Source organism: Moschus berezovskii, chromosome 16 (assembly GCF_049115385.1).
Source record: "Moschus berezovskii isolate FMDL1 chromosome 16, NW_MosBer_1.0, whole genome shotgun sequence".
NCBI lineage: Eukaryota > Metazoa > Chordata > Mammalia > Artiodactyla > Moschidae > Moschus > Moschus berezovskii.
In genome coordinates, this window is record NC_142475.1 from 70,512,222 (window position 1) to 70,528,393 (window position 16,172).

General features: G+C 39.0%; 1 protein-coding gene across 1 annotated transcript in view; it reads left to right on the top strand.

The window, feature by feature from the left end:
• The window catches only part of CYP7B1 (cytochrome P450 family 7 subfamily B member 1), a 207,889-nt gene that overhangs the window by 160,333 nt on the left and 31,384 nt on the right, over positions 1-16,172 (top strand). The window contains exon 2 of the mRNA XM_055431651.2: positions 8,353-8,489. Within this exon, the coding sequence (XP_055287626.1) occupies positions 8,353-8,489 (137 nt within the window). The remainder of the gene's footprint in view (positions 1-8,352; positions 8,490-16,172) is intronic.

The window sequence follows — 16,172 nt, forward strand, 5'->3', positions numbered from 1 at the left end:
AACATTTTGAAGCAGACTAGACTCTTTGCATTTATATGTGCTTAGTCACTCAGTTGTGTCTGACTCTTTTCAGCCCTTTGGACTGTAGCCCACCAGGCTCCTCTGTCCTTGGGATTTTTCAGGCAAGAGTACTGAAGTGGTTTGCCATTTTCCTCCTTGGAAAATGGATCTTCCTGACCCAGGGATTGAACTCACATCTCCTGTAACTCCTACGTTGCAGGTGGATTCTTTACCCATTGAGCCATTGGGGAAGCCCATCCTTGCATTTCTATTCCCATATTTTCTTTAGAAAAATAATATTATTCTGTTTGGCTTGTGGTTCCTTAACTGCTTTATTCACTTAAAGGTGTATTGTGAACAAATTTCTCTGAGAAGTAAGTGTGCCTGACCTCTGAGATGAATGCCTCATCTGCAGATAAGGACTCAGGGCTGATTCCTTTACACCATGCCATCGCTGTCTCCCTTCTTTACACTGTGGAGCCGAGGATGCCACCAACTCAAGTCACCGAAAACATTGTTTTCAGGGAGTGCATGTGTGCTAAGTCGCTTCAGTGGTGTCTGACTCTGCAACCCCATGGACTATAGCCCTCCAGGCCCCTCTGTCCATGGGATTTTTTCAGGCAAGAATACTGGAGTGGTTGCCATTTTCCCTTTCCAGGGAATCTTCCCGACCCAGGGATCGAATCCACTTCTCTTTCATCTACCTGCATTAGCAGGCGGGTTCTTTACCAGTCGTGCCACCTGGGAAGGTCAGGGAATGGCCTCCTGCAGTTTAGTTTCCCATCTACTTGAGCTGCAGGCATCCAGGGAAAGTTCATGATTTGCTCTGAAAAGTGCCTTCCTTGCTGAAATTGAGAGTGAGAAATTTCTTGAGCAGGTTTTCACATTCAGTGGACAAACAGTAGGAGATAATGGTGAATTGCACTTGGTAATCGCTGTGATTCATGGGTTCGCAAAGAGTCAGACATGACTGAGTGACTGAACTGAACTGAATGTTCCTTCTTCACCTTTTAAGTTCTGTCCATCTAAAGGCAGGGATCTGTGTGACCAGTGTGTTTAAAGAATGACTCAGACCCCACATATCTGCTGCAATGCCATCTTAATTTGGGGGCTGATAGCTCAAGGGTGTGGGGGGCTTCCACTAAGGCATCCCACTTATTGCCAAAGGTGAATTTGTGACTGAAGCCAGATTCTGCTACCTTGATGTTCAAGTCAGCATCCTGGGTGGATTGTCCAGCTGCAATACTATATGGTGGACATTCTCTGGCAGAAATTGCCTGAGGCCTGTTTCTCTTTTGTGCTGCCATGATCCCTTGGTTGATGGAGCATCCCTCCTCCACCAGCACACTCCATGACAAGGCAGAGTGTTTCCTCCATGTCCATCACTTCAGATAGTTTCATGATGTTGGGGTGATCCAAGACCTTCATTATCTTGACTTTGTGGGACAGTGTCTGCAGCCCCAAGAAATTCTACTGGCTCTTGTGAATGATCTTCACAGCCACCTCTTTCTCAGTCAGGATCTGCCAAGGCCACCTCACCTTGGTGAAGGTAACCTTGTCAATAGTCATTGCCCATATGGGTCTTCTCCTCAGCAGAGATGGAGGCAAGAGACCTTAGAGCAGATTGCCTTTGCTGTTGAGATAAGGTGCCCCCGAGGTCAGCTTAAAAATGGAGAAACGCTGGGGGATAAACTGGATCCAAATCACCTCAAAAGAGAATCCTGAAAAGTCCACCTGAAAAGCTGATCTTTATAACAGAGTCAAAACACAGAGCTAGACAAAAATGAAGTTGAACAGCGATTATTAACAAACTGGTATTTTTAAGTAAGAAAAGTGAATTTTAAAAACTGGGGTAAAGAATGAAAAAGGAAAATGAGAAAAAGAAATAAAGGGAAAATGAGAAAAATCAAAAAGAATAAAGAAAACGTGAAATAAAAAATAATAGTGAAAAAAATTGCCAAAAACCCCACAATGCCAAGGAAGAAACTAACTTTGGTCAGAGTCCCTCAGGTCACTGGAAACCAGCTTCCTGAACTAAAAGATACAAAAACACTTAGTCCAGGCAGGGTCTTAAACAGATGGTTGGAGTCCCATAAGAGTGGCTCCTTATTAGGTCATAGGGAGAAATGTACCTAACACGAATGAGAATAATCCACAGCCAATAGTCTCATGTTTTGGTTTCCAGAACTCTTTACTCTTAAAAAAAACTGGGACTTCCCTAGTGGTCCAGTAATTAAGACTTTGCCTTCCAATGCAGTGGGTACCAGTTCAAACTCTGGTCTAGGAACTATGTTTCCACCTATCTTTCGGCCAGAAAACCAAAACATAAAACAGAAGCAATATTATAACAAATTTGATAAAGACCTTATAAAATGGTCCACATCCTGCCTCCCCAGAAAAAGACAGAGAATGTGGCAAATTGTATCAATTTACAAGACCAATCCTAAAACCTAGAATTTCCTATCTTAAAAAAAAACCCACAAAACTCTTTAGCTTTTTTTAAAAATGGAAACTGATAATATATTTCATGTTCAAAATTCATTATATATATATATATATATGCTTTATCTTATAAGGCAGTTTGAGGTTCACACAAAAATGAAAGGAAATTGCAGAGTTCCCGCGACCCCCTCTTGACCCACCCAACACTTTTTTTAACATCCCTTTTATTAGCATCTTGCATCACTGTGTTACCTTTGTTACAACTGAGTCAGCATTGGTTCACTACTATTAACTAAAGTCCTGAAGTTTACAGTGGGGTTCATTTTTTGTGTTGTATATTATGTGGGTTTTGACCAATGTAGAATGACGTGTATCTACCATTACAGTGATACAAAATAGTTTCACTGCCCTAAAACTCCTGTGTTCCACCTGTTCATTCTGTTCTCCTTCCCTGTTCACAGCTAGCAACTACTAATCTAGCAAACCTCCATAGTTTTACCTTTTCCAGGTCATATGGTTGTACAGTATCTCAGGTTTTCTTCTTTCACTTAGCAATATGTAGTTAAGGTTCCTCCAAGTCTTGTTAGGACAGGATAACTATTTCTTTACATGCCTAAATACCGTTCCAATATATATGGACTTATATAGAAGTTTGCCTATCCATTCACCAGTTTAAGGACATCTTTATTGCTCCCAAGGGAAAACTAATCATGCTCCGTGTACCAGCTACTTTCTAATACTTTACCTCAGCCTTACGGGTGAATCTCTAAACTGAATATCTTTATTCTCATTTTCAGGTGAAAAAACTGAGCATCTAGCTACACATAGCTAGCATATGGGATTTGCAGTCTCCTAGGATGAGTCAGATGTGCAGAAATGTAGCTTTAATTCTTTATACCTGAACTCTGATTTCTGAGCCTATTTCTGTTGATAGCAGAAAACGCTGAATATTTCCAGTGAAAAGTGGCTCAGTCACTTCTTTAAAACTTGGTCTCTGTTGTACCAGAAATAAATGAGATTTGGTATTCTCTCTTCCCCTTTCTGTTGATCTGGTGAGTCCCATTGTACAGATGTTCATGTGGTTCATCTATGGCTTCCCAGAGGTGCCTCCTGGCTAGGGTTTTGGGGGTGGTCCTCCGCCTTTGTGTCCCTTACTGAAGTTCCCCAGCTGATTTTAACTCACCAAGTTTCTGGAGAAAAAAGGCATGTGGTTCTGGGCTCGCTTGGCCCCACCTGGGTTCTCCCTGAGGTTGCTCCAACACATCGTCCACATGCTCTCTCTTGGGACCTTTCATCCACAACCCTGTGATGATGCTCCCTCTCCACAATGTCCCAAAGGGCATGTTGATTCTCTGCTTTTCAGAGCTGCAGGAACATTTTTAGGTATCTTGGTGCCCCCATTGGAGCCAAAAAAGAATGGTGGAATAGAGGATGTTTCAAGAATACAGTTCTAAGAGACACAAAGAGGCAGATGACATTTTGCAAATAAGTAGTTTCCAAAATAAGTCAGGGAAGCATGAAACAGAGCAACTTCAAAAGTGCCTTGCTCAACAGCACAGTTTGTTCAAAAGATCAGTATTATCGTCAGATACTACAATGCCCTTCAGTTGTGTAGTTTCTGAAATTTACCCACCTACACAAAGAAAATATTAGTTAGGAAAAATTAAAAAATTACTAAGGTACTGTTCCAGATATTAGGTGATCTGATACAAATATATTGCCTAGAAAAACTGTTCATCAACATGTAATTTTATTTTTTTCCCTAGATTGTTGCGCATGTATCAGGGTTGCTCCCTACTTGCTTAGAAGATTGTTTCAATAACTGAGATTCCTAGCCTAGAATGATCATGGGAAAAATGGAGAAAGAAAATACTTTGACACATGTAGACTGCTTTGGAAAGTGCTGGCTCTAAATGTCCAGGGGTACAATGTGTGGGATGTCAAATCTTTACCTGTTTATTTCATGGAAGGTGTAGCATAAAGATGAACTTCATCTATCATTAGAAACCAAGTATTCTCTGTTGGTCCACTCTTTTAAATTTTATGTGCTATTTTTTTCACCAAAGGGAAATGTCTTAAATGTCTTTTGTGTTCTATAGCTATTTTATGTATTTAGATTCTTTTCCACTGTTTGCTTCCAGATAAGTCTGGACCATACTTGGCACTTTGTCTGAACTTTAAGTTGTGTCCTACAAGTTGTAGGGAAGATCTTTTGAGCAGTGATGCTGTGGTCTCTACATAGAACTTGGCATTAATTATTGAGAATCTTTGTAGGCCTTCAGTCAGTCAGTTCAGTCGCTCAGTCGTGTCCGACTCTTTGCGACCCCATGAATCACAGCACGCCAGGCCTCCCTGTCCATCACCAACTCCCGGAGTACACTCAAACTCATGTCCATCGAGTCAGTGATACCATCCAGCCATCTCATTCTCTGTCGTCCCCTTCTCCTCCCGCCCCGAATCCCTCCCATCATCAGAGTCTTTTCCAGTGAGTCAACTCGTCACATGAGGTGGCCAAAGTATTGGAGTTTCAGCTTTAGCATCAGTCCTTCCAATGAACACCCAGGAGTGATCTCCTTTAGAATGGACTGGTTGGATCTCCTTGCAGTCCAAGGGACTCTCAAGAGTCTTCTCCAACACCACAGTTCAAAAGGATCAGTTCTTCAGCGATCAGCTTTCTTCACAGTCCAACTCTCACATCCATACATGACCACGGGAAAAACCATAGCCTTGACTAGACGGACCTTTGTTGGCAAAGTAATATCTCTGCTTTTTAATATACTATCAAGGTTGGTCATAACTTTCCTTCCAAGGAGTAAGCGTCTTTTAATTTCATGGCTGGAATCAGCATCCACAGTGATTTTGGAGCCCCCCAAAATAAAGTCTGACACTGTTTCCACTGTTTCCCCATCTATTTCCCATGAAGTGATGGGACCAGATGCCATGATCTTTGTTTTCTGAATATTGAGCTTCAAGCCAACCTTTTCAGTCTCATCTTTCACTTTCATCAAGAGGCTTTTTAGTTCCTCTTCACTTTCTGCCAGAAGAGTGGTGTCATCTGCATAAGTTGTATAATTTATAGGATATGATCTTATAGTCTCTAAAATAGTAAAGAAGGTATTTGAGGAAGTGTTTATTATTTGAGTGGAGGAAAAAGAGGGATATGGACTGTAGATCTGAGGGGAGAGGTTGATGACCCACCATTTTTTCAGGACTTGTTCCTCTTAAGCTTTGGAACTGTAGCATCCCCAATAAGCATTAAGCATCCTATCTCTTCATTCAGCAGTGAGCAATTGGTACTTCATTTTCAAAGTCACAGAAAATAAGAGAGACAGATAGCAGTATTTGCCCTGTGCCAGGTGTCAACAGGGCTTTCTGGATCGTGATGATGATGCCTTTCCTCCCTAAATAATTTTTACAAATATAGTGATGAAGACAGATTTCTGTTAACTGTCTTCAATGGGTCATAAATTGAACTAGCACTATATGTTTTTTCCTGAAAATATGCACAGTTGTGACATGGTATTTAATGGTTGACCCTGTAGCTCAAACGGTTAAGAACCTGCCTGCAATGCAGGAGACCAGGGTTTGATCCTTAGGTTGGAAAGTTTCTCTGGAGAAGGGAATGACAATCCACTCCAGTGTTCTTGCCTGGAGAATCCATGGACAGAGAAGCCTGGCGAGTTACAGTCCGTGTGGTCGCAAAGAGTAGGACAGGACTGAGTGAGTGACACACACACACATTTAATAGCTTGAGGCTTATTTCTACCCAAATGAGCACAGCTGTAATAAATGATGACCCTCTCATCTTCATAGCAAGAAAATGGCTTCCTAATGTGTTTCCCTACCTTTGAATTTTCAGTTCATTCCTCTGGATTTCCGAGCTCCATCCTTTACCCTCTCGGAAACCCCATGAAGAATGTACGACTTTTGACCAGATGACAAAGCACAGAGGATGAAGTCAGTTGCATTCAATTATGATATGACAAAAAGCCTTTCAAAATCTTTGTCACAGTGTAGCATTCAAGCAATATTAAGCACAATAGAGTAAAAGTAGACCGAGGAAGAGAGTTAATATTTTGACAGGAAGTTTTGTGAACTAGATCACTTGCAAATTTCAAAAGAGTTGTTGATGAATAGCTTTGGTAGTTTCTAACTTGGGGGCCTAGTTTCCAATCATATGTTCAATGTCTTCTCAGTGATTAATCTTTGGACCTAAAATTAACTGTTACAGTATTTTCTTGGTACACTTTTATATTTCTCAAAAAAGCAAGTTGCCATTGCTGAGTTGCATTCAAGGAAATAACAGGGAGTGAGGTGAAGAGTAAGATGCATTTTTTTTTTGGGGGAAGGGGTGATGGGGTTTTGTATTTTTTATTTATCTGTTTATTTACTTATTTATTTGGCTGCACGGGGTCTTAGCTGTGGCACATGGGATCTCTGTTGTGTCCTGTGGGATCTTTCATTGTGGTGCATGAGCTCCAGAGCACCATGCTCAGTAGTTGCAGCAAGCGAGCTTAGTTGCTTCGTGGCATGTGGAATCTTAGTTCCTCAACTGCGTCCCCTGTACTGCAAGGCAGATTCTTAACCACTGGACCCCCAGGGAAGCCCCTAAGATACACGTTTCTATGTTGAGTTCCCTGTCTTCCTATTCTATGTATTTAAATAACAGTTTGTATTTTGTAAATTACTAGAAAGATAAATTTTTCAAGTTTAATTCTACCATATTCGGTTGTGGGAAAATAAAAGCTTCTGATAGGGTTAATCTAGCTACATAAAATTCCATGCTGAGTATGATCATAATCTTGGTCTTTGATTAGGTCTGAGCTTGTAATATCTTGTGATTAATCAAAATGGGTTGTATTGCGTGTAGTATAAGTCATCTTCACAGATGGGATGGGGAATCATCAGAGTTCTCTTGAATATTTGTTTTAATCCCTTGTAGGATAAAATGGCTTTGGATCTCTTTTTTTAACTTTAAATCAGATTGAGTTCACCAAATAAATGACTGAGAAGAAATTTTGAAGTCCAGTTTTGCTAGGATTATGGGTCAGAAAAGAAGAAACTTGGTTTTTAATTCACAATATTTTAATGCTTCATTGAACATACTTCATATATTTAAAAAATCTTGTAAAACTTAATAAATATTCCTATTTGTTTATAGTTTGAATAAAAATCTTCATAAAAGAATATAATAAAAAATGCTTTCATAGAATAATATTGAGGTTTTTATTGTTCTCAACAGCACAAACGATTTTTCAAGATTAATAATTGCCCCTCTTCTAATTATTTAATTCCAGTCTAATTGGCATCTGATAACAAAGAGCTTTACTTTGGCAACTAAACTACCTGACATCTAACCCCCAGAAGCACAGCAGGAGCGCTCACACACAAAATGTTTACTGAATGTGTCTGTCATTTCAGCCAATTGAGTCTCACAAGATATAATTTCTCACAAATGTTGCTCACCAAAAACTGTAAATTGAACTATCTGCCCCAGAGCCACACACATGAAGGGGCTCAATAAATACATGTCTAAGATTATATAAGAATCACTGAATAAAGGGCTTCCCAAGTGGCACAAGTGGTAAAGAACCCACCTGCCAATGCAGGAGACATAAGGGACAGGTTCTATCCATGGATTGGGAAGATCCCCAGGAGGAAGAAATGGCAAGCCACTCCAGTGTTCTTACCTGGAGAATCCCATGGACACAGGATCCTGGAGGGCTACAGTCCATAGGGTCACAAAGCATCAGACATGACTGCAGTGACTTAGCATTCACCGAATAAAAGAATTGGGAAAAAAAAAACTGTGAAATTCTTCCAGTCTACTTCTAGACTGGATAAATGACCCACAGGTATTAAAATAAGAATGATTTAATTTTTTCTTTTATTTTCTTTTTTTTCCTATAGGAGACGTGGCGAGCCTCCATTGATAAAAGGCTGGCTTCCTTACTTTGGACAAGCCCTGAAATTACAAAAAGATCCTTTGGGTTTCATGATTTCTCTTCAAAAGCAATATGGTGACATTTTCACTCTTCTCCTTGGAGGTACATGGCATTTATTTTAAGTTCCCTACTTAGAATTTCTCACTTGTTCTTTAATGTCGTTATATTTTTCTCTAGGCAAAATTGGATTATTTGTATATTACTTTACTTGTAGAGCAATACAAAAGAAAACTGTTTTTGAGTGTAGTAATCCTAACATTAAAAAACAAATTATAGAATTCTCTTGAGAGTGCCTGGGGAATACTGCTCTCCTGTTGTCACATGTTATTAGGTTTGCTTTAGCTTACCTTTAAGAATTGTTTTTTAAAAAGCCAGAATGCATTGACGGACTTGGTTTTGTGGAGCAGTGTTAGGTTTAGAGAAAATTGATCAGACAATACAGACAGTTCCCATATACTCCCTCTTCTCCCCGGTCATAACTCCCCCTGTTATGAACATCTTATGCTAGTGTGGCATATTTGTGGCAACTGATGAGCCAATGTGCATGCATCATCAAGTCTGTGGTCTGCTCTGCGGTCCACTCCTTGTGTTGTCCAGTTCCTTGGGTTTGTCCTGTTCCTTTGTGGGTCCTGTTCCAAAATGCATCATGTCACGTATCCGTCATTATGGTGTCACAAGAGTAGTTTCATTGGCCTAAAATATCCCCTGCATTTCTCCTATTCACTTCTCGTCCCTTTCCCCTGAGCCCCAAGCACCCACAGATCAGGATGCACCTTTTTAAATTATTTATTTATTTGGCTGTGCTGGGTCTTCATTGCTGCATGGGCTCTTCTCTAGTTGTGGCGAGTGGGGACTATTCTCTAGTTGCAGTGCATGGGCTTCTCATTGCGGTGGCTTCTCTTGTTGAGGATCACAGGCTCTAGGGCATGTGGGCTTCAGTAGCAGTGGCTCCTGGGCTCAAGAGCACAGGCTAAGTAGTTGTAGTGCATGGACTTAGTTGTCCTGCAGCATATGGGGTCTTCCTAGACCAGGGATCAAACCTTTGTCTCCTGCATTGGCAGGCAGATTCTTTACCACTGAGCCACCAGGGAAGCCCACATTTTGGGGGCAGGGGCACAGCACACCATGTGGCACGCAGAACTTCCCTGACCAGAGATGGAACCCATGCCTCTTGCATTGGAAGCAGGGAGTTTTAACCACTGGACCACCAGGGAAGCCCAGAAAATATTTTTAACTTAAAAATATTTTTTTATGATTCTAACTTCCAGAAGATATGTACAGAACAAGAAAAAATTTACACAGCAGGATCACTACATAGTCCAACATCATGGTGCTGATAGGAGAAGCTGGAATGTTCTCAAATCATCTTCCTTTAAGGCCCAAACTCTCCAGCTATGTTAGCTATCTCTGGCTGCAAAACAAACCTCCCCCAAATGTAATGCCTTGAAACAACAACTGGTCTTGCCCAGGTCACTTATGTGGCTTGAGCCACTTGACTGATTGGGGCTAAATGTCCAAAGATGACCTCATCACATGTCACTTAGGACCTCCTTGTTCTCATGATGTTTCATCCTCAAGATGATGTCCTTATGTGGCAGCTGATATTTCAAGAGGATTAGAGGAAAGCTGCAAGGCTTCTTGAGGCCTGGGCTCAGATGTCATAGAACCTTGCTTCTACCACATTCTATTAGTGTGAGCAGGTCTCAGGCCAACCCATATTCAAGGCTAAGAAAAGAGACCTCCACTTCTTCCTGGGCAAAGTGGCAGAGTTGCAAAGGAGCAAATGTAGAAAGAGTGAATAAATTTATGGTAGCCATGTTTGCACACAGTCTTCCACATCAGCTTATCACCTGGGCTAGCCATTCCTTTTCTTGCTTTCGTCTGTCCCGTGTATGTCTGGGAGGCTGATCTCTACACACTAGATTGGCTACACTCCTCTGCCCTCCTACTTCTGGTTGAGTGTGCAGATAGGAGGCTCTGTTCCAGCTCCCTATCACTAGGCTCTGATAACTTTCCATTTCTTTCCCAAGAAAATTGAAGACAACAGGTATGATCTCACTCAGATCCCCACATACCTGTCAAATGCACTGGTGTTTTACAGTGATCCTTATCACCTCCCCATGTTATTATGTCTGATGCCTCTTCTCCAATTATTCTTAGTATCTCTTCTGTCATAGCATTTAATAAATTGTGACTGTACTGTTAATTCACATTATCTATTTGCCTTCATTATTATCTAACTCCTCTCTTGCCCACATTTAGTCACAGCTCAGCACTGATTGAGTCACAATAAATATTTGATGAGGAAATTCTCAATACCTTAGAGCTGATAAAATACTATAACACAAATAAAGGCCTTAGTTGGGGCTTCTAGCCTAAGTGAATTATTGGTTTCATATGATAAAACTATATCCTTCATTTAGAAAAAAATTCTTGGGGAGGGATAAATTAGGAGTTTGAGATTAACATATACACATCTCTATATATAGGGCTCAGACAGTAAAGAATCAGCCTGCAAAGCAGGTGACCCAGGTTCAATCCCTGGGTCTGGAAGATCCCCTGGAGAAGGGAATACAATTCACTCCAGTATTCTTGCCTGGAAAGTTCCATGGACAGAGGAGTCTGCCAGGCTACAGTCCATGGGATTGCAAAGAGCCGGACATGACTTGGCTTCATAATACAAAACTATATTCTTCACTTAAAAAAATAATTCTTGGGGAAGGATAAATTAGGAGTTTGGGATTTACATATACACTACTATATATAAAATAGATAATCCACAAGGACCTTCTGTATAGCACAGGGAACGCAGTCTGAAAAAGAATGGATATATGTGTAACTGAATCTCTTAAATGCACACCTGAAGCTAACACAACATTGTAAATTAATTATACTCCAACATAAAACAAAAATTAAATTTTAAAAAGTCACTTTTAACTTTAAAAAGTAAACCTTACATTCTAATGAGTAAATACCACAAATTACTGACATTTTCAGTTTTCCTTTCTAATACATTCTACAAAAATAACCTCAGATGATTAAGCAGAATCTTAAAGGCAGATTGGAATAATTTTATTCACTTTTCAGAAAACAACAAATTTCTGCTGATACTTGATATCTTTATCTTAAATACTGAGACACTTGCTGAATTTCTAATATCTATTGACCATGGTTATGTTTTTAAACTGCACAGTAGACAACTAGAGTTGAATATATACTGCTACTTCCCTTTGGCTTCTTCCTAGAGTTTGAATAAATTCCTGTCAAGAAATCCTTTTCATGTTCGTGCTTCTAATGATCAGTTGGCGAAATAGCTTGTTTGGAAAATGTGAAACAGGAAACAGTGTCTCCCACCTTTGTCCCATGATGTGATTTCACTAAGTATATGTTCTCTCGTGATGAGCGAATGATTGTCATCCCCAAAAGTCTCAAGGGACATGAATGTCATCTTAATAAAGAAATTAAAAGGTACATCTTTTCATGGGAATCTACGTAAATTCGTGACCTGTCGCAGAAAATAGTTCTCTAATTGGTTTTGTGTGGTGGTGCAGCGGAATCGTTTTTCCTAGATGTCACCGCAGCGAAGCACCAATGTACATCATTGTCAACAGCTAGCGAAATCTCCCTAATAAGAGCGGGAGGATAATGTGGTCATCCTTACCAAATAAAAAGTTGGCTCATAATCCACTCTTCCAATGAATATTTTCAGCTGGAGACTTTAAAATGGAGAGCCAGGTATATGTAGAGATTAAAAGGTGTTAGTTATGGAAAATTTCTATAAAATTCTAGTTTATCTACTATTTATTGACTAGACGTTTCTATTCCAAATAGTCAAATGGTTGTTCCGAATTCCCTTGGATGTCTTCCTGTATAGCACCAAATATCTGAGATGAAAACATCAAAATTCAAGTTATAATGATCCAGATGTCAAACTTCTTGTGTAGAAGACATCGGAGTGAAAGACTTATTTTTTTTTTTTAACATTTAGTGACATACTTATCACTACGTTGCTTCACCTTCCTAAAAGAAGTAATTTGACAGGAAGTGAAACGGCTCTTAGGTTAGTAACAGATCACGTGCAGGTTATTCAGGAATGATGGAGTTAATATCTTTATGTTGAGCCAGTTCCTAAAAAAAGGAGGACAATGAAATGTTTGGTAAAGAATATATTTAAAAAATTTACCCCATTTCAAACTTACTGCTCAAAGGATGATTTTATATATATATATACACACACACATATATATACATTATTTTGCAGAAGTGAGCCTCATTTTGACATTTATTCTTTGAAATTCTTTAAATCAATATTTCACGTCAACTGCTGATAGCTTTCCTTTCTCTTTTGAAAACATGGCAAAAGATATTGTTTCTATCTTGTGATCTTTGTGAACTAGACGAGTTGCCTGTTGACACTCGGCATTCACTTACATAAAAGCACACGGGAACAAAAGTTAATTTTGCTCCAAGAATCCATGGCCTTCAGAATAACTTTTCAAATTTCCTTTGTTAAGAAATTTAAATTCATTTTATGAATGTATATGTGTTTTCCTAACTGTCTGATTAAAGATTACAAAGAAACTCTGATTTTGCATCTCACATTAGCAGATGGTGGACAGATGGTTTAAATTAATATTAATTTTGGAAAACTTAGCTTAAATTGTTTATACTGAAGATTAAAAGTTGGAAAGCCAGCTAGCATCTCCAGTGTTATTAGTACTTCCAAACCCACTTGAAAAGTAAAATCCAGAAAATCAAAATGTCTTACTCAGCAGTCCACATCTTATTTGGATAAAAGAGTCAGTAAAGCATAATGCCTTGATATTAAAGAAAATCAAAATAAGAAATGAGAAAAAAACTACAGATCCTGGAGTGTAAAGAGCCTTGGAAAGAGTGAGAATTTTATCTACAAATAAATTGCATTAAACTGATCAGTAATTTGCCTATTAAAAACAAGCAGTTATTAAAAATCAATTAACACTTGGTTGCTAATCAGACAGTTTTCCACATTTAGCTTTTACTGTTTTTATTTGATATTAACCTCAGAATTTCTTCCCATTTCCTCACCCTCAAGGTGAGATAGAGAAAGGGAGAGAGAGGGAATACATGTGTATTCATGATGAATTATAGATAAAAATCTCTAAAGTACATGAGGCTTCTGCTTCAAGAAGTCAGTGTCTAGTGGCTTCTACTGCCATGACTGAATACAGTTTTGTCTTTCTGCTTAGACTTTGATGAATACAGACAATTGGTAACAAAAACTTCCAACTATTCTCTAAAATTATGTTTTACAAACTGAGCCATTTATACATTCTCTGAATTTTAGTGATGAATTTAAAATAACTCTGTAAAGATATGTAGCAAAATCCTTTCATTTAGTGAAAAGAGAAAAGTATGAATCACCACCTGTGAAAATACACAGCCTTGTCTAAAATTATATCTTTTGCAACATAAGAGAATTGACTCTTTTTTTCAATTATTTGTCAGGCAGATGCTGGTAATTTTATTTAATTAAGCTGCTATGGTAAAGCAGGTGTCATAAAATATGCCAAATCCAGTTGAGTCAGTTTTGCTCTCCTGGGGGGTTGGGAATCCAGTTTATTTTGTAGATATAACTTTGGGATCTGATCAGAATGAGTAGTCACTCGAGTTTTACTCTCATTCCTGAATTGGTCCACCTTATTAACTAAATCAAGGAGAAATAGAGTGAATGCAATTCAAGTCATATGATTTATTTTTAGGGAAAAAGTTGTAGCACATGTATATTTATGTACACTAAAACCTTAAATTATTCCTTAAGACTGAAAAACAAAAAAATTTATCTTATTTCTAGGATTAGGTTAAAATTATTCAAAACTTCATCATAAAACTTGTCCCAAATTGAATTTAATTTCTGTGATGCTGCTTGAGTTACCAGAAATAATAAGTGAGTTTTTTATCTAAGAAAGGTTCACACACACACACACACACACACACACACATACACACACAAAAATGATGAAGTGAAGAGCTGAGCATAGATGATCTGACAAACTTTCATGTCCAATTATTTATCGTTTTCTAGAAGACAGTAACATAAGCATTACAGTTTATTCAGTTCAGTTCAGTTCATTTCAGTCACTCAGTCGTGTCCAACTCTTTGCAACCCCATGAATCACAGCACGCCATGCCTCCCTGTCCATCACCAACTCCTGGAGTTCACTCAAACTTCTGTCCATCGAGTCGGTGATGCCATCCAGCCATCTCATTCTGTCATCCCCTTCTATTACAGTTTGTAGGATCAACTAAATTTCATGTGTGTTCTTGGAAAGGAAGGCTTATTAAAGCTAATATTGAGTATTGAATGCATATGACTTCTCATTAGCAGGAGTCTTGAAGCAAGCCTTGAGTGAGAAGGAAACAGAACAGTACCAGGAAAAGCACAGTGTGTGGACTCTTTTCTTGTCTAGGCTCTGCCACTAAGAAATGGCAACATAATCCTGACCGTTAGCTTCTCCTGACTTTCTTTCACTGGTAAATGCCCAGGGTGGTGGGAGTGGGGAGGTTGCAACCAGAAATCTCCAAGATCCCTGCCAGTTTTGAGAGCTAGACCACAGTATGAGTCTGTACCTTAGAGGTGGTGGTGGTGTTGCAGTTCAGTCACTTAGTCATGTCCAAGGCTTTGCGACCCCAAGGACTGCAGCACGCCAGCCTTCCCTGACCTTCTATCTCCCGGAATTTGCTCAGACTCATAGCCATTGAGTCAATGATGCCATCCAACCATCTTATCCTCTGTCACCCTCTTTTCCTCCTGCCCTCAATCTTTCCCAGCCTCAGGGTCTTTTCCAATGAGTCCGCTCTTTTGCATCAGATGGCCAGGTTCCTACGTGTGCCTTCTTATAAGAACCACTTGAAAGACTTGTAGGTCCCATCTCGGAGCCATCTGAGTCAGAATCAAGCAGGAATCTATTTTTAACCAGCTCCTTAACTTTGGACCAATATATGGAAAATGCCAAATGTCACCTCCTCAAAGAACGCTTGTTGATCCCTCCAGGCATACAGAAGCGGATTCCACTTCCTGCTGCTCTTAGGTTCTGTTCCTGCCTCTGCTCTCTTACTGTCCATAATGATGCAGTGGTTCCTTTACATCTTTATCTTAAGAGGAAAGAGATTCAACCAAGTACCTGGATGTCAATAAATGTTGAGTAAATTCATGAAAGCGTGAATGGATCTTCTTTTGATCACAAATCAGTATGACACTTCGGCAGTGTTAGTGAATCTCCCTGACCTACTATACTTTCATCTATAAAAATGAAAATATTGGTATTTGTGACTTGTTGTTAGTGTTGAATTAGATGTTCATTTGTGAGTACTTGCTTCGCACGAAATCTTCATTTGAGTTAAAATAATTATATTCAATCAAAGCTAAGATAATATACTTTACCAATTTGAATTGTTTGTTTTCTAATTCTATTATTGAGGAAAAATATGAGAAATGTTTAAGTAATGAATGTTGAGACTATTTAAAAGATAACTTAAATATCTTGGTAGTTCATTAAAATAAAAATCTGAAGAATAAGATATCTTTTTGAAAGTTATTAAGAATTTCAGAATATTTAACTTCAGACTTCTAGGGTTTTCCCACCATCTTCCATTTTAAAAGGAAACGTGTAGTGGAATTTTGAATCAAATAGATTTTTATTGTACTTTACTTCTTTTGAGATATGAGTTATTAAGGTCTTTCTAATTTTGAGTAAGATATTCTCAAATTTCAGATATCTTGTTTTCTTTTGTTGTATGGCCACA